This window comes from Scomber japonicus, chromosome 20, assembly GCF_027409825.1.
Source record: "Scomber japonicus isolate fScoJap1 chromosome 20, fScoJap1.pri, whole genome shotgun sequence".
Classification (NCBI taxonomy): Eukaryota; Metazoa; Chordata; class Actinopteri; order Scombriformes; family Scombridae; genus Scomber; species Scomber japonicus.
In genome coordinates this window covers 3,399,108-3,424,481 of record NC_070597.1, presented here as the reverse complement: position 1 = coordinate 3,424,481, position 25,374 = coordinate 3,399,108, and the positions used below count along the sequence as shown (strand labels likewise).

General features: G+C 40.6%; 1 protein-coding gene across 1 annotated transcript; it reads left to right on the top strand.

Annotated features, from left to right (window-relative positions):
* The first annotated feature begins 11,348 nt into the window (after positions 1 to 11,348).
* LOC128381432 (stonustoxin subunit beta-like) lies at positions 11,349 to 16,687 on the top strand. The gene is made up of 3 exons (XM_053341448.1): positions 11,349 to 11,439; positions 13,885 to 15,354; positions 16,140 to 16,687. The coding sequence occupies exons 1-3, from the start codon at positions 11,349 to 11,351 to the stop codon at positions 16,685 to 16,687; spliced, it is 2,109 nt and encodes a 702-aa protein (XP_053197423.1).
* Positions 16,688 to 25,374: the final 8,687 nt, after the last annotated feature.

Sequence of the window (25,374 nt, the reverse complement as noted above, 5' to 3'; positions counted from 1 at the left end):
ACACACTGCTTCTGGCAACACATGTAGTTTCAAGATAACGCATGATCTGGTCTTTTGGCTGTGTAGTCTTCTTTGTGGGCTATATTGCTGTTGAGCCTCCCCACCCCTCTTTTCCCTCATTTCCAGGGCGGTGCTCCACTATTCATAATTGTTATTAATGACATTATTGATTTTCATAATTAATAATTATCTTTGATAATCATTTATTATTGCTGACAGCCAAACCTGTAACCAAAATTCCAACCAAAATTCCCTATGTGATGCAGAATATCAATGGAAATTATAATATATAATATATGATATAGATAATATAGTTGTGCAATATTCATTTGAGCATAATTTTGTAAAATAATATTCCAATAGCAAAACTCTTTATTTTCAACACAACTAGTCTGCCAGATGAGTAGCTGCACTTACAAATAAGTGCATTGTGGTAAGAATGTATGTATATTTTTTATACAAAGTTTGTTTCTCTTCTTCAGTTTTTCTTTATTTGCTCTATTGCAAAATAATTTAAGTTATGTAGTAGACGTGCACATCTGGAATAAAAAGCAGGCGCTGAACCAAATAACTAAATCTGTACCAGCAGAAAAAGCTTCTGCTCTTCAGACTAAATACAGAATGTATAGTCGCCATTTTAAATACCAACCGCTGCCCACTCCTTCACACTTCCTCAGTCATGTTCGTTCTGCAAATTACAAATGTGGAAACTTCCACAGAACACAGATGTGCCTTTCGCAATCAGGATTGCTACAAACACAGTTGCTGCAGTTATTTCAATAAAGCCAAACACAACACATCCACTCTCTGATATATTGGCATTGAAGCCATAAAATGATTGACTCTATACTCCTGAAAAGAGAACTATTATGGCTCTTCACACTGAACACTCTGACACCTAAAGGTGTAAAAGAAGATTTTAACATTTGACTATTCCTGTGACTGTTAAGTCGTGCGGTTGGGAAATATTCCTGTAACTGTTAATTTGTGTGGTTGGGAAATATTCCGGTGAATGTTTACTGATCATGTTTGTGAAATAGACTGTGCTCCTACCACATCCTCTTTTTCATTTATGACATTCTGCTCCTTTACACGCTATGGGCCTGTTTGTTTTTGTGATTTTATATGTATTTGGCTCTAAAATATTTAAATGAAGGATATCTTTTTCAGAATATATATATATATATATATATGATATACAGAGGCCATATACGGTCTACAGTAGTAGACCGTAGTACTATAAAACAAAACTATAAAACAAAAGAAAGGATGTATATCCTGCGCCCGGGCAGTGATGAACCCCCAAAAACCTCCAATTATTTGAGACGTGCTCGTGTGGATCTTAGATCGTTGAGTCTGAGCAGATATAGCAGTAATACGTTAATGAGGTGTTAATAGTGATAAGTCCAAGATACAAACAAAACGGCACGGGTCGAAGTGCGATGGTGACACGGTGAATTCTGAGCATCCAAGGAAACTGAAAAAATGCTAATATGAACATCACTTTGAGGGTCAGGGCGATGTGAGGAGTTTGGTATCCTGAGCGAATGGTGTGTATGCAAGTGGACAGCAGTTCGGCGGTAAGAGAAAGCTGTTTGGCTGGTTCTTGGCTGAGGAGACCAGAGAGAAGTGACTTACTTGGGGATGGTTTACGGCTGGGCTGGGATTACCTGTGATTAGTTTGGAGAAAAACTAGTACCGCTGAGGTAGGATTTGATAGTAGGTGTTCTTATGCTCATGGCAGAAATAGCATAGGTGATGCAGCAGATGACGGCTGTGTGATAGAACGAGGGGGAAATGATGTGTCGGTCATGACAGTGTTGGAAATTATTTCAAGCTGTCCAGTAGGAGGAGAGTGTAGAAGATAAGTTGTTAATATTGTAGTTTTGGAATTCGATGATCAGGAGTATTAAAGATGGATTTACAGATTGAAAGTCAGTGCAGAATATGGAGGAACTGGAGTTGGCAGCAGTTTGGCATGCAGAGCCATGTTTCTGAACTTCTGGAACATAAAATGAGAGAGAGAGAGTCAGCGATGGTATTATGATGGCCTGGGACGTGGGCGATTGAAGAGGAGTTGGAGCGACATTTGTTAATGATTTCAACGACTGAGATTATCAGAATGTATAAGAATGAATTAACTTGGGGCGCGCAGGTGGTCGAGTGGTTAGAGCGCATTCCACATATGCAGCCGACCCCGGTTCGAATCCCGATCGGAGGTCCTTTGCTGCATGTCACCTCCCTCTCTCTCCCATGTTTCCTGTCGATCTACTGATTAATAAAGGCGTCTATGCCAACAAAATCTTAAAAAAAAAAAAAAAAAAAAAGAATGAATTAACTAGACTATTTGTGTCCCCATAGAACGACGGCGGCTACTATGGGGTAGATTTCGAAGAGGTGGAGGAAGCAACCTGGTAATTGTCCATGAGTTCTCGGGGCCAATCTGATGCTAACCATCTACTGTTGCAGAAACCCCCAAAATCAGCAGAAGGAGTGGCATCAGTGTAACTAGATGTCAAGGGAGTTGGTCATCATAAAAGGAGGACATACCGTTCCAGCTAGAGAGGAGATGGAACCACAAGCGAAGCTCGGCAAGGCATGATTGGTTCAGTGAGAAGGAAGACAGAAGCGATGGGACTGAAGATGCAATAGACAGCAGGTGGCTCTAAGAGGCATCAATAATTAAATAGTTATGGTGACGAAATAGGACAACATATATGTTACTTTGAACGTGTGACGGGGCATTGATAATGAAATGGTAGAAGTGATGAGATAGGACGAAGTGTAGGTAACGTTAAACATGTGAAAGGGGCGTTGATAATGAAATGGTGAAGTGACGAGAGAGAACGACAGGTAGTTTACGTTAAACGTGTGAAAGGGGGTGGTCTCAGCTGACCATTTGGTGGAGAACGATGCATGGTTCTGTCTGATGAAGTTGCGGGAGTAGCACTTGGGGGCAATGACATCCTGGTGTCACTGCCCGGGACAAATGAGCTGCAGGGATCAGTGTAGTCAAATATGGGTTATCCTGGTACCTCGATGATGAGACAGCGAGGTGCTGGAGTCCCGATGGCGGATGTTCCGGTTGAAGCAGAGTGCTGGCAGCTCTCGGTGCCAGGAGTCTTGACTAGAGCAGGCTTCTGTGGCAACTAGAGCAGGATGTCCATGATAAAAGCTGCCTGCTGTCGAACTAGGCAAGCCAAGGTTGGATTGAGTAAACGGCGGGGTCACTGACATCAACATCCTGGCCGAATTGAAGTGGTGCAGATGTAGTGAAAAACAGCAGGTGTCATTGGTATCCTGGTGCTGATGTTCTGGCCTAAGCCGAGTGCTGTGATTGGAATGAAGAGACGGCATGGGTTGTAGGCATCCCGGTGCCCGATGTTCTCGTTGGAACAAAGTGCTGTGGTTGGAGTAAAGAAAACAGCATGGGTTGCAGGCATCCCGGTGCCTGGTGTCCATAACTAAGCAAAGTGCTGCTGTTAGATTTAAGGAAACAGCATGGTCACAGGCATCCCGGTACCTGATGTCCCTGTCTAAGCAAGCACTGTGCTGCTGTTAGATTTAAGGAAACAGCATGGTCACAGGCATCCCGGTGCCTGATGTCCCTGTCTAAACGAAATGCTGTGGCTGGAGTAAAGAAAACCACATGGGTCGCAGGCATCCCGGTGCCTGATGTACACAACTAAGCGAAGTGCTGCTGTTGGATTTAGAAAACAGCATGGTCACAGGCATCCCGGTGCCTGATGTCCCTGTCTAAACGAAGCGCTGTGGTCGTAGTGAGGAAATGGCATGGTTGCTGGTATCACTGTGTCCGATGTTCTGTCTAAGCAGAGCACTGTGGTTGGAGTTAGAAAACCATATTGGTCACAGGCATCCCGGTGCCTGATGTCCCTGTCTAAGCGGAACACTGTGGTTGGAGTACAGCACACTGCATGGGTTTGTGGATCCACTGGTTTGTGGACTGCTGCTAGGAAGCAAATGGTTTCTAATCTGAATCTGACGCTGAGTAAACAATGAAGCTTTAGTTTAATGTGGCTGAGGTTGATAGGGAATGCATCCTATGCAGGAACCATTGGCAGTTCGGTCGTTGATGTTGGGGTCTGTTTGTGGATGTAAAGATGGCGGGACAGAGAGCGTGAGTTCGGTGTGGTGGAGAATTATCTGGACTGTTGAAGCGGCTGAGGAGGGGAGAGTTGAAGCTGCTGCTCCAGTGGCTTTGTCCGTTGCTTCCCTGGTTTTTTTCCCTCGCTAGTAGAGGAGAAGAAACCCCAGATCTACCGGTAGTGTCACATCAGGGGAGTATGAGTTGAAGAGCCTGCGGGGCCGGCATGTGCCCAGCGGGACGCTCGGCTACAGTCTGCTGCTGGGTGACGAGAGGAGAACTGGTTTCCCACAAATCTTCAGTCAAGTCGGACGGGTTGATCTGCAGTTTGTGATTCGTGGTGAACTCGCTCTTGGAGTAGTCTTCGTAGCATTAATTCAAGTTTTGTTGATGCAATTATGCGGGAAGTACAATCTGTTTCTGGGATGACCATGAAAGCCTGACATCTGAAACTCGAAAGCGAGAGTGAATGAGGGGGAAGCTGTTAGGTCTGTTTATATATGTAATTGGTGTGTGTTCCCACTCTTGAAACTGTGCTTGTCAAGCTTCAATAAGGATGATTGGATCACAGGCCATTTGAAACATCTCTCAATCTGAATGTATAAATTTAAAAAAGACTGAAAGGACCTGAACAGAGTTACCTATATAATATGCTGGTGAGACCAACCGCTGCCCACTCCTTCACACTTCCTCAGTCATGTTTGTTCTACAAATTACAAATGTGGAAACTTCCACAGACCACAGATGTGCCTTTTGCAATCAGGATTGCTACAAACACAGTTGCTGCAGTTATTTCAATAAAGCCAAACACAACACATCCACTCTCCAATATATTGGCATTGAAGCCATAAAATGATTGACTCTATACTCCTGAAGAGAGAACTATTATGGATCTTCACACTGAACACTCTCACACCTAAAGGTGTAAAAGAAGATTTTAACATTTGACTATTCCTGTGACTGTTAATTCGTGTGGTTGGGAAATATTCCTGTGAATGTTTACTTACCATGTTTGTGAAATAGACTGTGCTCCTACCACATCCTCTTTTTCATTTATGACATTCTGCTCCCTTACACGCTATGGGCCTGTTTCTTTTTGTGATTTTATATGTATTTGGGTCTAAAATATTTAAATGAGGGATATCTTTTTCAGAATATATATATGATATACAGAGGCCATATACAAATCTAGCCATATTAATATTATGATGGCTACATGTCCCGATCTTTTGTTATTGTGTTCTGAGGAACCATAGCCTTCTATATACGCTGCTTCCCCTCAACACACAGTACCAGCACTACCTATAGATCCATTTCACACATTTTAATAAACTTTTGTTTTCAAATAAAGTCAGAGAGTTGTTGTCAATTCATGTTCCATCTCTAGTGTGTGTGTTCATGTTCGTTCACTTATGAGCAGCGTGTGTGGTTTGGTGGTTGTGTCTGAAGTGTTTCGGGGCCACAAAAAGAATTTTGTTCAGGGCCACCAAAATCCTAGGGCCAGCCCTGTTTATTACACAAAGTTTGTTTCTCTTTTTCAGTTTTTCTGTATTTGTTCTTTTGCAACATAATTCTCAAATAAGTTATGAAGTAGACGTGCACATCTTGAATAAAAAGCAGGCGCTGGACCAAATAACTAAATCTGTAAGGGCAGAAAAAGCTTAACACACTGTATCTCCCTTTGCAGATACAGTATAATTTAATAGGATACCACAAGTTACATTTTGAGCCATCTGCTCTTCAGACTAAATACAGAATGTATAGTCGCCATTTTAAATATCCAAAGACACAAAGTCACCTGTCAGTCACATGATGTACCAGTCCCACTCTATATTTACAAGTGTAAAAAAGATCATAAAGACCAAAGTAGCAGTACTATAAAACAAAAGAAAACATGTGATATATGACCCCCAAAGCACATTCTGCCATATAGCCATCATAATACTTTAAGGACCAATCAGCTGTTCTCAAGGGGCTATAAGGATGATTGGATCACAGGCCATTTGAAACATCTCTCAATCTGAATGTATAAATTAAAAAAAGACTGAAAGGACCTGAACAGAGTTACCTATATAATATGCTGGTGAGACCAACCGCTGCCCACTCCTTCACACTTCCTCAGTCATGTTCGTTCTGCAAATTACAAATGTGGAAACTTCCACAGAACACAGATGTGCCTTTCGCAATCAGGATTGCTACAAACACAGTTGCTGCAGTTATTTCAATAAAGCCAAACACAACACATCCACTCTCTGATATATTGGCATTGAAGCCATAAAATGATTGACTCTATACTCCTGAAAAGAGAACTATTATGGCTCTTCACACTGAACACTCTGACAGCTAAAGGTGTAAAAGAAGATTTTAACATTTGACTATTCCTGTGACTGTTAAGTCGTGCGGTTGGGAAATATTCCTGTGACTGTTAATTCTTGTGGTTGGGAAATGTTCCTGTGACTGTTTACTGATCATGTTTGTGAAATAGACTGTGCTCCTACCACATCCTTTTCTTCATTTATGACCTTCTGCTCCCTTACACGCTATGGGCCTGTTTGTTTTTGTGATTTTATATGTATTTGGCTCTAAAATATTTAAATGAAGGATATCTTTTTCAGAATATATATATATATATATATATATGATATACAGAGGCCATATACGGTCTACAGTAGTAGACCGTAGTACTATAAAACAAAACTATAAAACAAAAGAAAGGATGTATATCCTGCGCCCGGGCAGTGATGAACCCCCAAAAACCTCCAATTATTTGAGACGTGCTCGTGTGGATCTTAGATTGTTGAGTCTGAGCAGATATAGCAGTGATACGTTAATGAGGTGTTAATAGTGATAAGTCCAAGATACAAACAAAACGGCACGGGTCGAAGTGCGATGGTGACACGGTGAATTCTGAGCATCCAAGGAAACTGAAAAAATGCTAATATGAACATCACTTTGAGGGTCAGGGCGATGTGAGGAGTTTGGTATCCTGAATGAATGGTGTGTATGCAAGTGGACAGCAGTTCGGCGGTAAGAGAAAGCTGTTTGGCTGGTTCTTGGCTGAGGAGACCAGAGAGAAGTGACTTACTTGGGGATGGTTTATGGCTGGGCTGGGATTACCTGTGATTAGTTTGGAGAAAAACTAGTACCGCTGAGGTAGGATTTGATAGTAGGCGTTCTTATGCTCATGGCAGAAATAGCATAGGTGATGCAGCAGATGACGGCTGTGTGATAGAACGAGGGGGAAATGATGTGTCGGTCATGACAGTGTTGGAAATTATTCCAAGCTGTCCAGTAGGAGGAGAGTGTAGAAGATAAGTTGTTAATATTGTAGTTTTGGAATTCGATGATCAGGAGTATTAAAGATGGATTTACAGATTGAAAGTCAGTGCAGAATATGGAGGAACTGGAGTTGGCAGCAGTTTGGCATGCAGAGCCATGTTTCTGAACTTCTGGAACATAAAATGAGAGAGAGAGAGTCAGCGATGGTATTATGATGGCCTGGGACGTGGGCGATTGAAGAGGAGTTGGAGCGACATTTGTTAATGATTTCAACGACTGAGATTATCAGAATGTATAAGAATGAATTAACTAGACTATTTGTGTCCCCATAGAACGACGGCGGCTACTATGAGGTAGATTTCGAAGAGGTGGAGGAAGCAACCTGGCAATTGTCCATGAGTTCTCAGGGCCAATCTGATGCTAACCATCTACTGTTGCAGAAACCCCCAAAATCAGCAGAAGGAGTGGCATCAGTGTAACTAGATGTCAAGGGAGTTGGTCATCATAAAAGGAGGACATACCGTTCCAGCTAGAGAGGAGATGGAACCACAAGCGAAGCTCGGCAAGGCATGATTGGTTCAGTGAGAAGGAAGACAGAAGCGATGGGACTGAAGATGCAATAGACAGCAGGTGGCTCTAAGAGGCATCAATAATTAAATAGTTATGGTGACGAAATAGGACAACATATATGTTACTTTGAACGTGTGACGGGGCATTGATAATGAAATGGTAGAAGTGATGAGATAGGACGAAGTGTAGGTAACGTTAAACATGTGAAAGGGGCGTTGATAATGAAATGGTGAAGTGACGAGAGAGAACGACAGGTAGTTTACGTTAAACGTGTGAAAGGGGGTGGTCTCAGCTGACCATTTGGCGGAGAACGATGCATGGTTCTGTCTGATGAAGTTGCGGGAGTAGCACTTGGGGGCAATGACATCCTGGTGTCACTGCCCGGGACAAATGAGCTGCAGGGATCAGTGTAGTCAAATATGGGTTATCCTGGTACCTCGATGATGAGACAGCGAGGTGCTGGAATCCCGATGGCGGATGTTCCGGTTGAAGCAGAGTGCTGGCAGCTTTCGGTGCCAGGAGTCTTGACTAGAGCAGGCTTCTGTGGCAACTAGAGCAGGATGTCCATGATAAAAGCTGCCTGCTGTCGAACTGGGCAAGCCAAGGTTGGATTGAGTAAACGGCGGGGTCACTGACATCAACATCCTGGCCGAATTGAAGTGGTGCAGATGTAGTGAAAAACAGCAGGTTTCATTGGTATCCTGGTGCTGATGTTCTGGTCTAAACCGAGTGCTGTGATTGGAATGAAGAGATGGCATGGGTTGCAGGCATCCCGGTGCCTGGTGTCCATAACTAAGCAAAGTGCTGCTGTTAGATTTAAGGAAACAGCATGGTCGCAGGCATCCCGGTACCTGATGTCCCTGTCTAAACAAGCGCTGTGCTGCTGTTAGATTTAAGGAAACAGCATGGTCGCAGGCATCCCGGTGCCTGATGTCCCTGTCTAAACGAAATGCTGTGGCTGGAGTAAAGAAAACCACATGGGTCGCAGGCATCCCGGTGCCTGATGTACACAACTAAGCGAAGTGCTGCTGTTGGATTTAGAAAACAGCATGGTCACAGGCATCCCGGTGCCTGATGTCCCTGTCTAAACGAAGCGCTGTGGTCGTAGTGAGGAAATGGCATGGTTGCTGGTATCACTGTGTCCGATGTTCTGTCTGAGCAGAGCACTGTGGTTGGAGTTAGAAAACCATATTGGTCACAGGCATCCCGGTGCCTGATGTCCCTGTCTAAGCGGAACACTGTGGTTGGAGTACAGCAAACCGCATGGGTTTGTGGACCCACTGGTTTGTGAACTGCTGCTAGGAAGCCAATGGTTTCTAATCTGAATCTGACGCTGAGTAAACAATGAAGCTTTAGTTTAATGTGGCTGAGGTTGATAGGGAATGCATCCTATGCAGGAACCATTGGCAGTTCGGTCGTTGATGTTGGGGTCCGTTTGTGGATGTAAAGATGGCCAGACAGAGAGCATGAGTTCGGTGTGGTGGAGAATTATCTGGACTGTTGAAGCGGCTGAGGAGGGGAGAGTTGAAGCTGCTGCTCCAGTGGCTTCGTCCGTTGCTTCCCTGGTTTTTTGCCCTCGCTAGTAGAGGAGAAGAAACCGCAGATCTACCGGTAGTGTCACATCAGGGGAGTATGAGTTGAAGAGCCTGCGAGGCCGGCATGTGCCCAGCGGGACGCTCGGCTACGGTCTGCTGCTGGGTGACGAGAGGAGAACTGGTTTCCCACAAATCTTCAGTCAAGTCGGACGGATTGATCTGCAGTCTTCGTAGCATTAGTTCAAGTTTTGTTGATGCAATTATGCGGGAAGTACGATCTGTTTCTGGGATGACCATGAAAGCCTGACATTTGAAACTCGAAAGCGAGAGTGAATGAGGGGGAAGCTGTTAGGTCTGTTTATATATGTAATTGGTGTGTGTTCCCACTCTTGAAACTGTGCTTGTCAAGCTTCAATAAGGATGATTGGATCACAGGCCATTTCTTCAACATTTCTCAATCTGAATGTATAAATTTAAAAAAGACTGAAAGGACCTGAACAGAGTTACCTATATAATATGCTGGTGAGACCAACCGCTGCCCACTCCTTCACACTTCCTCAGTCATGTTCGTTCTACAAATTACAAATGTGGAAACTTCCACAGACCACAGATGTGCCTTTTGCAATCAGGATTGCTACAAACACAGTTGCTGCAGTTATTTCAATAAAGCCAAACACAACACATCCACTCTCCAATATATTGGCATTGAAGCCATAAATTGATTGACTCTATACTCCTGAAGAGAGAACTATTATGGATCTTCACACTGAACACTCTCACACCTAAAGGTGTAAAAGAAGATTTTAACATTTGACTATTCCTGTGACTGTTAAGTCGTGTGGTTGGGAAATATTCCTGTGAATGTTTACTTACCATGTTTGTGAAATAGACTGTGCTCCTACCACATCCTCTTTTTCATTTATGACATTCTGCTCCCTTACACGCTATGGGCCTAGTCTGAAGAGCAGAAGGCTCGTAACATAAATATACCTGCATTGGGAGCTGCAGTGTGCAGACTTTTTACAGGTTTTGTTTTTTTGGTCAACCTATTGCTTTTCATTCCAGATGTGCACGTCTACTTCATAACTTTCTAAGAATTATTTTGCAAAAGAACAAATAAAGAAAAAACGAAAAAGAGAAACAAACTTTGTGTAATAAACAGGGCCGGCCCTAGGATTTTGGTGGCCCTAAACAAAATTCTTTTTGTGGCCCCGAAACACTTCAGACACAACTACCAAACCACACACGATGCTCATAAGTGAACGAACATGAACACACACACTAGAGATGGAACATGAATTGACAACAACTTTATTTGAAAACAAAAGTTTATTAAAAAGCTTTTATAGCACTGAAACTGTTGTTATGATTGAATAATTAAAACAGGTAAAACAATTACAACAAAAATGTTGTGATTATAATATCATTGATTCAAAAACTATCATCTTGATTATTTTTGACTCAGACATTTCATCAAATACAAGGGAGTTGTTCACGTTTGTGTAATAGCAAGATTAGAATAAGATTGCATCAGGAAGGATGTCGGGGGAGGAGTCAGTGGGAGACAGAACAGGATTTAAGTAACTTTACAGTATCACAGACCATCAGACTGGAAGTTCCACGTCGAAGTCAAGAAGACTGTGATCTACACAACTACACCAGGTAAGGAGAAACGCGGTGAAAATATTTTTTCTTTATATTTTAACTTGTATATTTACAAGACCAATAAGCTGTCTGTGCGTCTCTGTCTTGGTTTTGCCCTCTCTGTCTGTGTATGTGATACTAACTTCAGATGATTAATCAAATACTGAAGGTTTTTTAATCTGTGTTGTATCATGTTCACCAACAGGTTCAAAAACATGCCTGAAGAAACCGTGAAAATAGCTGCGCTGGGTCGACCTTTCACCCTGGGGATGCTGTATGACGCTCGGCAGGATAAACTAATCCCAGGTAAAACTTGATGAACAGTGGTGTAATACAAGTACTTATTCTGCCTATCTGAAATCTACTGACAAGAAGTTAAAATCAGCTTAAGGAAAAGTGTAATTCTTTAGCCAGTCTAAAGGTTTGATTTGATAGCACATAACGGCTCTTCACTGACATGACTGTGTGCGCATAACGTGTTCAGAGCGGATAGCGCGTCACTGATCACCAAAACACATTCAATACTAAATCAATCAGAGAAATCTCAGACTCAGACTTCACACAGTGGGCCAGGTGGCAGTGGCGTGCACAGACTTTTTGAAGGGCAGGGGCGAAAAGAGAAAAAAAGGGCACCTACAGCACGTTCTCGCCACTGAAGAGGGCATTTTACTGCGTGTTTCTGCCACCCAAGAAGGCACCTAAGCCTGGTTTTGGCTCCCAAGAGGGCACTTAAGCGTGCACTTTTCAACAATTGGGCCACGAGAGGGGGGCGACCCTTATTCATTTCCCCAGTCTTTCTTGAACCCACACCTTCTCTTTTTAATTGATGGCGGTGCCTCAGCCTCTTTCTCCATTTTTCGATTTGGAAAGCAGGGCGTCTTAAAGTTCCTTCCCAGTGTGTCTGGTATGAACGTGTGGGCTGTCATGACAACAAGGAAAAAGTTTACAAAACTTTGTCAGCAGTTCAACTGTAGCCTACAAATCCGTCTAGCTAACCTGACCCAGGCAGAACAAACGTCAATCATTTCATTGGATCATTTGCTAGTGACGATAGAGTCTGTGGGCCACATCATAGGTCCACACGCTAGGTAGAGGCCACTGATTGGCTGAGGTTATGGCTTCAGCTGGCGTCCTCCTCACCATGGTAACCATCACTAGGCTGCCTGGGGCTCCAGGATATAGAGCGACCAACTTTTTTTTGAGCAAGCATTGATTATGCGTGACACGGTATCAATTTGCGGGACGCATGAATTGGGCTTCAAACGCTGTGCGTGCACGCGCTATGTGGGACGGGTGGTCACTCTACCTTGTGCACACCACTGTCAGGCGGTGTTTCACCAGAGACTTTCAATTGCGCAGCATTTACATCCATAATCTGCAGCTGAGAGCAACACACAGTCACAACTGTTTCACAACTGGTTGCAGCATCATACAGCATAACATCATTCACACCGGATCAATCAGGATCTAACTGTGATTAATGTTCTATGTTCTGCTGCACATCCACACAGATCAGCTGTTACACACAGACTCAGGTTTATATGTGGGCTTGTTTAAGCTGAGTTTATGGATGCTGCATTAAATATCAATTCAATATCATTGAAGCAGAGAGAGAGAGAGATTAACCAACTCTCTGAACACACCAATATCGCCACCTAACTGCTTGTAGGAATTTGCACTGGTGTTTGTCAATTAGAGTTCTTTTTGCAACAGCTGTTATTTGCATAGAAGTTTGTAAATTTTCCACCACAATTTGATGTTCTAACATTACTTTTTGTTACCTAGATAGATAGATAGATAGATAGATAGATAGATAGATAGATAGATAGATACTTTATTGTCCCCGAAGGGAAATTTGTCTTGGACTCTAAGTGCTGAGACAGCTCCCACCATAGTAAAAAGGAACAAAGAAAGTAAAAGTAAAGTTGCACATTTGCACAACAATAATACAATATAAATGACAGAATTGCACATTTGTGCAATTGTGATTGAATATCTGGTGTTGCGTTAACCTCTGTGTTAGTTTGGTTGACTTGGATTTGATAATTGTTTTAACTGCTTCGAGTAGTTGAGTTTACAAATCTATTTTAGCTTTATTAAAAGTATATTTTCATTTGAAGTAAATAAATGTATTGAGTTGTGCATTTCAACATAATTAATGGGGCCTGTTGTAATAACTTTGCCTGAGTATACATAGATTTTTAACAAACAACAATTGTTGAGACTAAATTTAAAAAATGATTTAACAAAATAATTATTACAATAACCTCTAATTAATGGCTAGAGCAAGTTTGTTTCAAAAGGGAAATATGACACCACCAACTAAAATGCAACCAGTAAAACATTTATTGGTGCAGATATTTTGTCAGTCAATAATTAAAACTCATTAAAATGCAAAGACAGCACTTTGAATTCAAGAAGAACAACAAATTCTCTTAATGATCTCCTTTTACAAGTAAAATTTGCTACTCCAAAATGCGCATTGTATATTTATTCATATTGTCATCAAAGGTTAAACACAGCTCTGGACAGAGGGCACATGGAGTCGTGAGTGTGGCCTTTACTAATTAATTTACTTTAAACTGAGGAATTCAGGAAAAAAAACATAACTGAAATCTGGATTCTACTTGTTGTTTCGGTTTACCACATTTCAAATCAAAGATTCAAAGATCCATTGGCTTCACATGTGGCTGAATGTTAAAAACATCTTGGTTTCTGCTGTAATACATGATTGATGTTTAATTTCTACAGGTTTCAACTTGTTGGATCACAAAACTCTACAAGAGAACACAACTGAAACCCCTAATCCCAGCAGTGAGTTTCAGATTACAGCATCTGACTCCATTGAATCTAAGTCTTTTTTGCTGGATATTGATGCTTCTCTGAAGGTCAGTTTCCTGAGTGGACTGATTGAAGTTGGAGGATCTGCCAAGTACCTGAATGACCAGAAGAAATCCAAGAATCAGAGCAGAGTGACCTTACAGTACAAAACTACCACCAACTTCAAGCAGTTGTCATTGACTAAACTTGCAATCCTGGACGAGCAACAGAAAGGTGTTATTGAGAAGAGCTCAGCAACACACATGGTCACTGGCATCCTTTATGGAGCAAATGCTTTATTTGTATTTGACAGTGAGAAGTTAGATGCTAGCAGTGTTCAGAAGATCCAGGGCAGCATGGAAGCTGTGATAAAGAAGATTCCAGAAGTTGATATTGAGGGGAAAGTTGACATCAACCTGACTGAAGAAGAAAAAGCCCTGACAAACAAATTCTCCTGCAAATTCTTCGGGGATCTCATTCTTAAAAGTAACCCTGCAACATTTGCAGATGCAGTGAAGACCTATGTAGAGCTTCCAAAGCTACTGGGAGAAAAGGGCGAGAATACTGTTCCACTGAAGGTCTGGATGATGCCGCTGAAGAATTTGTATTCTGAAGCTGCTGAGGTGATAAGTGAGATCAGCACTGTAATACTGAAGACAGCTGAAGATACTGTCGAAGATCTTAGGCAGATAGCAATGAGATGCAACGATTGTCTGGCAGACAGCGTGTCAGAGAACTTTCCACAGATTCGCAAAAGTGTGAGAAGTTTCCAAAGACAGTGTAATAATTACACATCTGCACTTCAGCAGGCCATGGCGAAGACAGTCATCTCCATCCGTGAAGGCAAAGAAGATGAGAGCTCACTGAAGAAACTCTTGGAAGACAGAGACAAGTCACCATTCAGTCATGAAAAACTAAGCAAGTGGCTGGATCACAAAGAGAGAGAGATCAATGTCATTGGGTCCTGTGTAGACATGATGGAGGGAACAAACACAAAGATCGTCCAAAATCAGTCAGAGTTGGATGAAGAGGTTCTTGCTCCAGGTGTAGAAGATGCTCTGTGCTTTGTCTTCACCTCTCTGGAAAGTGCTGACAGCTGCCTTAAAGCAATGCAGAACTACTCACATTCACTTGAATTAAGAAGTTCTGATGAAGAACCCTGGTACTTCTCAAATGAAGTGTTAACCAAAATGAGAGAAAAAGCCAAAGCTTTCCATGATCTTGCCAAACCTCTCAAGAACAGCAGCAGTGTCCGTTTCCTTGCAACAGCCATAGCAAATGAGAAACACAAAGGAGCGACCATCTACCATTACAATGAGGGCATTCTGGTCACTGATGACTTTTCAAAGCCTGCCGTCCCCCCTGTGGAGACGATCACAGACAAAAGTGCTTTAATGTGGTGTAAGTCATGTTTCAATCATTTTATTTACTTTAATACTTTTTTAGTTAAGTATTAACTTAATATTAAGTATTTTATGCTTAATTTGTTCAAGAACATACATACAGTTTCCCATAAACTACTGTATATAATGCGGTGAAAAAAGAAAACCACACATTCACTAGGGGTGTGCATCTCTCCAATGTAAGACGATCTGATATATATCTAGATACAAGTAGTACGATACGGATCAGTAACAATATATTTTAAAATGGAATCGGATACAATTCTTTGTTTAAAGTAGATATTAATATATATTATTATGTATTTGTGCCCATCCCTGGTTGCAAAGCGCCCCTGACAATGAAAACAAACTTAATCAATCTTCATTATTGGCAAATATTAGAGCCACAGAAACTAGTAAGGAGGTGAAAGAAATAAAACATTTAGAGAATGTTCTGTGTACGTTCAGATCAGAAAATGAGCTTCTGAGGTAAAAAAATATAATAAGAGAATTTAAAAGGACATCCCTTGTCTCATTTTTTAATGTCATAAGTGCTCAGCCAACACAAGAGAATTAAGGCAAAATCGGTATCCATTTTTAATACGTTAGATATACATTGCTTTGAATATATAGCCAACACATTGCTATATATAGCAACACGGTTTTTTACTATACCATTTACCATGTTGACATATACGTATAAAAATGGTCGTGTGAATATCATTATTATGAGTGCTTTTGTAAAGTGCTGTGGATGGTGATGACAATGAAGAATAACAAATTGTGTTTTGTTTTCTCCATCAGATGCCTGTGATCTCTCCCTGAGTCCAAAAACAGCAAACTACTACCTTATTCTTTCTGATGACAACAAGAAGGTGACACGAGGAGCATGGCAGGACTATCCTGATAACCCAGCAAGGTTTGATGTTTGCCCTCAGGTGTTGTGCAGAGAGGGGCTGACTGGGCGCCATTACTGGGAGGTTGAGTGGAGTGATGGTTATAAAGAAGATAAAGCTGTAGGTGTTGCATACAAACAAATTGGCAGGAAAGGGAATAAACCCCGAATTTATCTTGGGCAAAACGATCAATCATGGGTTTTTGGTGTCAATGCAGAATCAAAGCTCTTTGCAGGGCACATATTTGATTGGTGGTATGGCTCTCGTGTCTCAACTGGCATCAAACGTGTTGGAGTGTATCTGGACTGGCCTGGTGGCACTCTGTCCTTTTACAATGTCTCCTCTAACAAACTGAGTCTCCTCTACACCTTCAGTGCTCATTTCACAGAGCCTGTTTACCCTGGCTGCTACATTTACATCGGAAATGCCTCTCTGTTCTTTTGCCCTGTTGACTAAGAACAGTGATAAAGTGATGAAGTGAGTCTTGATCTGTCTTTAAACTCACCAACCATGGTGGAGTGTAACTAAATATATTTACTCAAGCGCTGTATTTTCTCATATTATCTTTGTACCACTGTATCTTTGTATCTACTTTACTACATATCAGAGGGAGATATTATACTTTTTAACCCCGTACATATTGTACTGCCTACTTTTAAGATTTAATATTTGATGCGTAAAACATATGATCAGTTTGTTAAATATTCTTTGTTATTAGAAAGACAACCAAACAGAAACGCAAGTGCCTCTCTTTTGAATTTAAAAATTCACCACTCACTCACTAAGCTCAAAGTTTCCCCAGTTAGGTATGATTTTTATTTTTGCTTTTACCTTATTAAAACTTATTAGACTTACTAGAATTAGTTTAGACTTGAATAATTGCATTTAAATCATTTGTTAATTTTGAAGTCATCTGATTATATTGTAATTATGTGTGAGTATTTTTTAATTTAAAGTTGATTTTGTGGGTGTAGTAGCTACATGGTAAATAACATTATGTCATCAACATGGCATCTACAGGAAATACTGTATAATCTGATTATGTTTTAGAGAAACATGATATATGTGGTTTAACTGTCTTTTACTTTTATCAATATGAAATGAATATTTGCTACATTACACATTGATTAGCTCAAGCAATGAACTTAATTTTGTATCTACTAACATATAATAATGATGAAGGTGAAACATTGTGTAGCTGAAGCGCCTGTAGTTTAATATTATAACTGTTCATTTATCTTTATCTTCATTTACAAGAGGTGTCATTTATGCATGTGAAGTTGGGGAAGAGGAAGGAAAGAGGAGGGAAGTTTTTTTGGTCTTTACTTTCAAACATGGTGGACATCTGTAGAACACCAATAAAGTCCTGAGTTGAACACTGTGTGCAGTTTGGTTATTTGCTGTTTGTTGGGGAAATACAGTTTGGAGTAAAACGGATATAAAAATGTATTTTGTATCTGGACTGGTCCACTGGCTCAGACAGAGTGTCCTGTAACACACTGACACACCAAATGCACTGAGTCTGTTTAGCCAGTTATGCAGATCTGGTTGAAATCAAATAATCTTGTCCTGAGTACGTTTTAAATAGGAGCAGTAAGAGCACAAACATTTTGCACATAGTTTTTGCTTTTGGATTTTTGGTGTTGAAATTCCAATTTTTCCCAAATTTATTAGGAATAATTCTCCATTGGAAATGAATGGTAACCCACAAAATTTCCCCTTAATTTCACCTTTTTTCGGAGTCACCTAGCTCCCTTATACCTGCACATAGAAATGTGATTCAAATTTTAAAACAGAGGAAAACTTGTGCTCTCCAAAAATACCAAACTGTTTTTACATAACATGTAAACTTTTCAAACTATGAGCAGTCAAACAAGGAGTGGAAATCACTTTTTCTTCAAAGTTAGAGTGGGAGCAGCAGTTAGCTTGAGTGCGAGAACCAGTAAAATATAACCTTAATTTCTATTTTTAACTCGAGCTCACGGCCAAACCGTAAAAAGGAGACAAATAATTTTTTGTCAAAATGTAGACATAGGTGTTGGGATTCATAAAATGTGACTTTGACAGGCGGGGTCTGCACAAAATTTAAACGGGGGGGGGGCGAGACCGGCAGCAATACCTGTCTCGCTCCCCATTGACCCTAATGTAATCGTCTTTTTTTTCAAAATAATCTCACTCTGTGTTCACACTGAACTTACTCGCTCATTTTAATGAATATCTGAATAAAATAAACTCTGTCAGAATCTGCCGGCTTCTGTGTCTCTCACGGTGTTTTTGGTTTTTGGACAGGAGTTACGGTTTTCTCACAGTTTGCAATTGTTCGGGACCTTGTCAGAAGCCAAATTCTGGGGACATTTTGAGAATTTTTCCCAAGCAGATTCTCACATCGCCATAGCAACCATTGGGCCTCAGCTGCCCATAGCAACCGTAGGGCCTTAGCTGCCCTTAGCAACCTGTTGCTGGGCAGAAACTGAGCTACTTTTTTGTGATTGGCTAATTCCTGTCTGTCTGTTTTGCCAGTTAACCGAGCTAGCAGCTTAATTTTGATCTAAACAAAATGCAGAGCTGTAAAATGTACTTGAAACTGTGTTCTTTACTTTGTTTATTCAATATTTTATCTTTAATAAAAATGATATTCATAATGTACTGGTTTCAACCTGGTGCTCCATATGATCAATGCATTATTTACACAGTGCAGTTAGATATTAGCCTGGCTAGGAGCCGTTCACTTCCTCTTATTTCAGGCGGGATCAACGAATGTCGATTAAATGCTTCTGTACACTACTGAAGCTTGTCCAAAAAGGCCAAACATAATCACCAGAGTCAGTTTGTCCGTCAAAAATAATGCATTTATCAAGAAAACATGAACCAAGAATCTCCAACTAAGGCTGATGGGCGAGCTAAAATTAACAAAAAGAAGGGAAGACCCCCAGACCAGCCCACATAGGGCCGTAGGATCTGGGCTCTTCCCTCTAACCTAAAACAGATGACAAACAGGACTACCAGTCCCATCAAGCCAAGAAAAAACTAAAAGAGGCAAACTAACAAAATCAACAGAGAGCACACAAACAGTTGCTGACAATGGGAGAGAGAGAGAGAGAGATAGTGGCAAGGCAAGGCAGTTTTATTTATATAGCGCATTTCATACAGAATGGCAACTCAATGCGCTTTACATAAAACAGAAACATTAAAACATACAATTAACCCCCCACCCCCCCCCCATAATAAAAACAAAGTACAGAAAAATGGAAAGACATACATAAAATGCTAGAATTGAGCATTAAATATAAGATTGCAGCATAAAATAATAAATTAGCTTTAAAATTTTTAAAAGGGCATAGAGTGCAAATTAAAGATTAAAATGTAAAGTGCTTTAAAAGAGCTCAATCATAAGCTCAGGAAAAGAGAAATGTTTTTAACCTGGATTTAAAAATGATTTCAGTTCTGCTGGTAGTTTGTTCCAGTTGTGTAAAAGCTGCTTCACCATGTTGAGTTTGAACTCTGCGCTCAACTATCTGACCTGAGTCAGTAGATCTCAGAGCTCTGGGCTCAACTATCTGACCTGAATCAGTAGATCTCAGAGCTCTGGGCTCAACTATCTGACCTGAATCAGTAGATCTCAGAGCTCTGGGCTCAACTATCTGACCTGAGTCAGTAGATCTCAGAGCTCTACTGGGTTTATATTCTACTAACATGTCATTCATGTATTCTGGACCTAAACCATTCAGTGATTTGTAGACCAGGGTTAGGGTTAGCCAGTGTAAAGACTTTAGAACTGGAGTAATGTGCTCTGATCTCTTTGTTCTGGTTAAAACTGGAGCTGCAGCGTTCTGAATGAGCTGCAGCTGTTTAATGCTTTTTTGTGGGAGTCCAGTCAGAAGACCGTTACAGTAGTCGAGTCTACTTGAGATGAAAGCATGAATCAACTTCTCTTGATCTGTTTGGTTAGTGGTTCAGGTCCCTCCCCTGTCCTCTTTACAGGTGCTGCAACAATCATAATAATAAATATGTATATAAATATGATTAACATGTCATGTAAAACTGGTCCAGCAGGGGGGAGTATGTTACACTGACACCCATCCAAATAACACAAGGGAACGTACTGTATGTAATAGCATGTATTTTTTTTTTTTACCCTGGTACACATTTGAATTTAAATATTTGTGGTATTAATCTTGAGGTGAATGGAAAACTATGAATACTCTTTGTTTCTGTTTCCTCTTTGTCTTTTAAAAGTTGAATTTTGCTGCCCTCTCTTTGTTGAAAGTTTTTAGTCTGTTTAGTCGAGTACAGTCAGACCTGTACTGTGATGCACCTGTAACCACACCCAGCAGTGAATACACCTGTACATGTTTGTAGCAAGGTGAGAAGTGAACCACTGGATGTCAGCAAACACAACATTTTCAGAGTGTTAAGTTGCACTCTAAAAATCAAAATGTGTATTTTTCAAAGATATTTGTAAAATAGAAGAATGGAGTAATTTTCCCATGTCATTTGGTTAAATGTTAACAAGTTGCATCTCTGGTCATTTTCAACCTTTGTTATATTAAACAAAGATCATTTACGTTGTGCTGTAGATGTGTCTGGGGAGCGCTGGATCATCTACTAGAATATAAGTCACCATATGAAACCAGAACAAACAGATCAAACTGAAATGATCTGAGCTACACAACTTTTCCAGGTAAGGACAAACTGGTGGAGAGACAGAGAGAGAAAGTTGCAACATTGACTGAGGCAGTTTGAACAGATGTAGATGAAATATGGCATTAATTTTATATTTTCCCTCAGGTTGACGACATGGCCTCTGATTCAATAGCGATGGCTGCCCTGGGTCGACCTTTCACCTTAGGTGTACTGATCCCAGGTAAGACATTACTCATGTTATATTACACTGAAAGCTGTAAATAACTTAAAAGTATATTTACTCAAGTATTTAAGTACAGTTTTGATGTACTCGTGAGTAATTGAGTGTTTCCATGTGATGCTACTTTCTACATCTCAGAGAGAGATATTGTACTTTCTACTCCACTACATTTATTTGACAGCTTTAGTTACTTTTCAGATGAAGATTTGACACAATGAATAAGCTCTCCTCTAATACAACACATTGTTAAAGATGAAACCAGTGGTTTTATAGTAACTTTGATTGATTACCTAAACTCAGTAATCTTAAAATATGAGACGGAGAACAGAAGCCGTCGAACAGCCAACTGGGATCTTTATTCAGCAACAGATACAAACAGCAACGAACGGCAAAACAGCCCCGAGGCACGCCCTTACAGACCTTTTATACCATTGATTGCGTATGGTGTGGTGTGTCATTGTGTGCGTGCACCAGGTCAAGTTGACCTGGCATGTTCAGGCTAATTCTCAGTTCCTGGAATTCTATTCTCAAGTGACGGTGGCCAGATTTCCCTGGAAATATTAAACATGGTGAAAAACAACTCCTTATAAGGAGTTGATGGAATAAACATGGTAAGGCCTGTTGAGCAATCTACTAACCTTTCGCCTCTACTGGTGTTTTTCCTCGTTCTCCTTTCTCCTTTTACACACAAATGTAGGATTTGCTCCTACATAATCCCTCCTCTTTATGATTTTATCATAAATGTTCGCCGAGATTATGTATGATAAATGTGTCTATGTAGGTGTGGATATTATGGATATGTGACAATGTGAGTACAGCCAGTGTTCCTCACTCTCCTGGATATATGTTGTGAATTTTCTTAACATGAACATACGTACGTATGCACGTAGGAAGCACATATATGAAGTATGGTGATATATGGCTTTACATGATAATGGCACACATGAAATACTGGAACATATTTCAACATCTGACCCTCATGATGAAGGCGAAAAACCTGATCGGCTGTTGAGTTCAGGAAAATTCCTCCATCGCTCCCGTCCCACCGGGCAGCCTATTCCAAATTATTGGACTTCTGACAGATGTTCAAATATGCTATTAATGAATTAACAACATAACTTTAGACTGAAATGTAACATGAATCCATTTTCCACATTTTAGTGGGGTTGCAGGGCTCACTTTGTTATATTGCAACCCAAGGCACACATTCAATATACCAAATACAACTCAAAAATGCAAAAATGAATATGGGATACAGAACATAAATCACACACAGTTGATTGCATGATATAATGACAATGATATTGTATTCTGATCATAGTCTCTTGTTATATGTGTGGTATGTGGTTATAGTGTATCTCTTTTCCGTCCAAAGAGTACATCAGCCATTGTTCATTTTCCTCATTTTACCTCACGGTTCATCCCTCTCATCCAAACTGTTTTTGTCCTTCATGTAGTCAGGAGTTGGGAATAAGTCCGGTATTCCCTCCCCCCTTTGCGTCAGAAGGATTCTGCGCACAAGTTGCTCAGGAGGCATCATACTTAGCATTTTTGCTCCTTGTATGTCCGCTGCAAGGTTCAGCTTCTCGTCCATAGCTCTCATACACCATCTCTTCAGGATAGGCACGATGCAACATGTCAATAAGAAAACCAGAATCAGTACTATCAGGGCACTCATCCCTATTTTAGCCAAAACGGCTCCCCATTTTCCAAATATGTTTTCTAGCCCATCCCACTTAAAGCTTTCACCCTTACCAGCATTGTCAGTCATCTCAGATTTTAACATTTCAAGCTTTTTCATTGCAACAGAAAATGTTCCGTCAGCTGCAGTGTTATTTTAAATATATGTGCAACATAACGTTCCAAACATTTTACATACTCCCCCCTTTTCTGCTAACATCCAATTTAGTACTTGTCTATTTTGCCATGCCATGGCACTAGTTTCATGCAGTTGTTGACCTAGTTGCTTAAGGACTTCAGTGGTGTAATTAACATATCTCTGTTGGTTGTAATAAATGTAATTGATCCAGTTCACATTTTTATTAATTGTTATCCATTGAAGTATAGACTCCAGTCCTGCTCTAACTTCGTTTTGAGCCTTGAACTCCTCTGGAATACCTGTAGGTAGTCCTATTTTATTGAGATAAATTTGTTCATCTGATGTTATCTGTCTCTTCTGTCTGTGTAGTTCGTCACTGACTCTGTTAATCTCTAACACCTCTTCCACTCCCTCATAGGTGATTACCACTGGTACTTTCATACGGACTAGCGTACACAATCCTATCCAACGGAGAGGCAGAGTGTTCCTTAAAATGTTATCTCCACACATCCAATAGCTGTCTGCAACTGCACGCGCCTGGTTTCTCAGTAACGGCAAAGTCATGGTTAAATTTTTGCAGATTGGGTTAAGTGGCTTAGGATTCTCAAACCAAACAGTTGTGCTCAAAAATTTTGGTGTAATTTTGGCCTGTGGAAACCACGACACCACCCAAGTCACTGCACAATTAACAGAGGTGTTACCTACTTCAACACCTCCACTGCTTCCTGTATGTCCTCCATTGGCATAGCATTCATATTCTGCATTTTCGTCAACTTTATAATTGGTTGGAGGCTCTTTCTGAGAGGTGGATATTTCAAATTTCTTGCATTGATCATTGATCCTGTTCGTGACGCCATTTATATAGTAACTTTGATTGATTACCTAAACTCAGTAATCTTAAAATATGAGACGGAGAACAGAAGTCGTCGAACAGCCAACTGGGATCTTTATTCAGCAACAGATACAAACAGTAACGAACGGCAAAACAGCCCCGAGGCACGCCCTTACAGACCTTTTATACCATTGATTGCGTATGGTGTGGTGTGTCATTGTGTGCGTGCACCAGGTCAAGTTGACCTGGCATGTTCAGGCTAATTCTCAGTTCCTGGAATTCTATTCTCAAGTGACGGTGGCCAGATTTCCCTGGAAATATTAAACATGGTGAAAAACAACTCCTTATAAGGAGTTGATGGAATAAACATGGTAAGGCCTGTTGAGCAATCTACTAACCTTTCGCCTCTACTGGTGTTTTTCCTCGTTCTCCTTTCTCCTTTTACACACAAATGTAGGATTTGCTCCTACAGTTTCCAACCTTTTGACACCTAACAAAAAGCAGGGTGTAGTCGGACTCACATGCCTGATATCAAGCTATATATGCCTGATATAAAGGCAGGCATTTATTAATAAGTAACGTTGTTACTCATTAAACAAATATAAGTGTGCGAGACAATGTGCAGGAGCCTTTTTCATTTCTTTATAGCACCTTCCTCCTATGCACCTGCCACTACTCAGGTATGCAGAGATTCCTTTCTTTTTATTTTGGAGAACCAAAATTTAAAGAAGAACAATCAGAAAAAAAGTCCAAAACCCTTAAAATAGATTATCAGAACATTGTGTTGTCTTCTTTTCTCTCCCTTCAATCATCTCATGAAAAAGACAGGCACTTTAAAAATCTCCTCAGGTGATTGGGGGAACCATCTGTCTGTCACTGTCTGTCACTGTCTCACCTTGTGAGGCAGCTGGATTCATGAGATCACATGAGAATCCTGATAGTATGCTGGTGATCTGAACCACTGGTGGTTTGGTCACGGACACAAGTGCACAACTTGGAGCCTGATAAGACAGACTCTTGCAATATCTCATGATGTTGTGATCTTGTGAATCCAGCTGCCTCACAAAGTAACATCATTGCATGAAACTCATAGAAATGTTTTTAAATCAAAGAACCAGACTGCACAGTTTACACACCAGGTGTTGTATAAGAGTATTGAGTGTGTACTGCACAGTGGCTGTTTAGGTAATACATTTGCATTATTATAACCATGTAGAGTCCTCTCTATATCAGTGATACTCATTTCACCAAATCACACCAGTCCTTGTGAAATAATGTTTTGGAGATGTCTGTTCATTCCCTCACTGATTTAGTTTTTATCAAGTGAAGTCATTACCAAACCTCTCCTCAGTTATCTTAGATTTGAACTAGCAAGCAAAACTAGCTGCATAAATATATTTTTAAGGGGAGATAACAACAGACCCTTAGTACTCTACCAAAACAATAATTCATGTTAACTGACATTGTGCCGTACAGCTGTTAGCAGCAACAACAGTTGTGTCTTATATCTTGTAGAAAGAAAATATAAGACACAAATGACTCTTCAAAGCAGAGTCATTTCATGTGTGTTAAAGCATTAAATTAGTTAAGCAGTAAAATGCAATGTGCTTTAAAGTCATATAAAACCA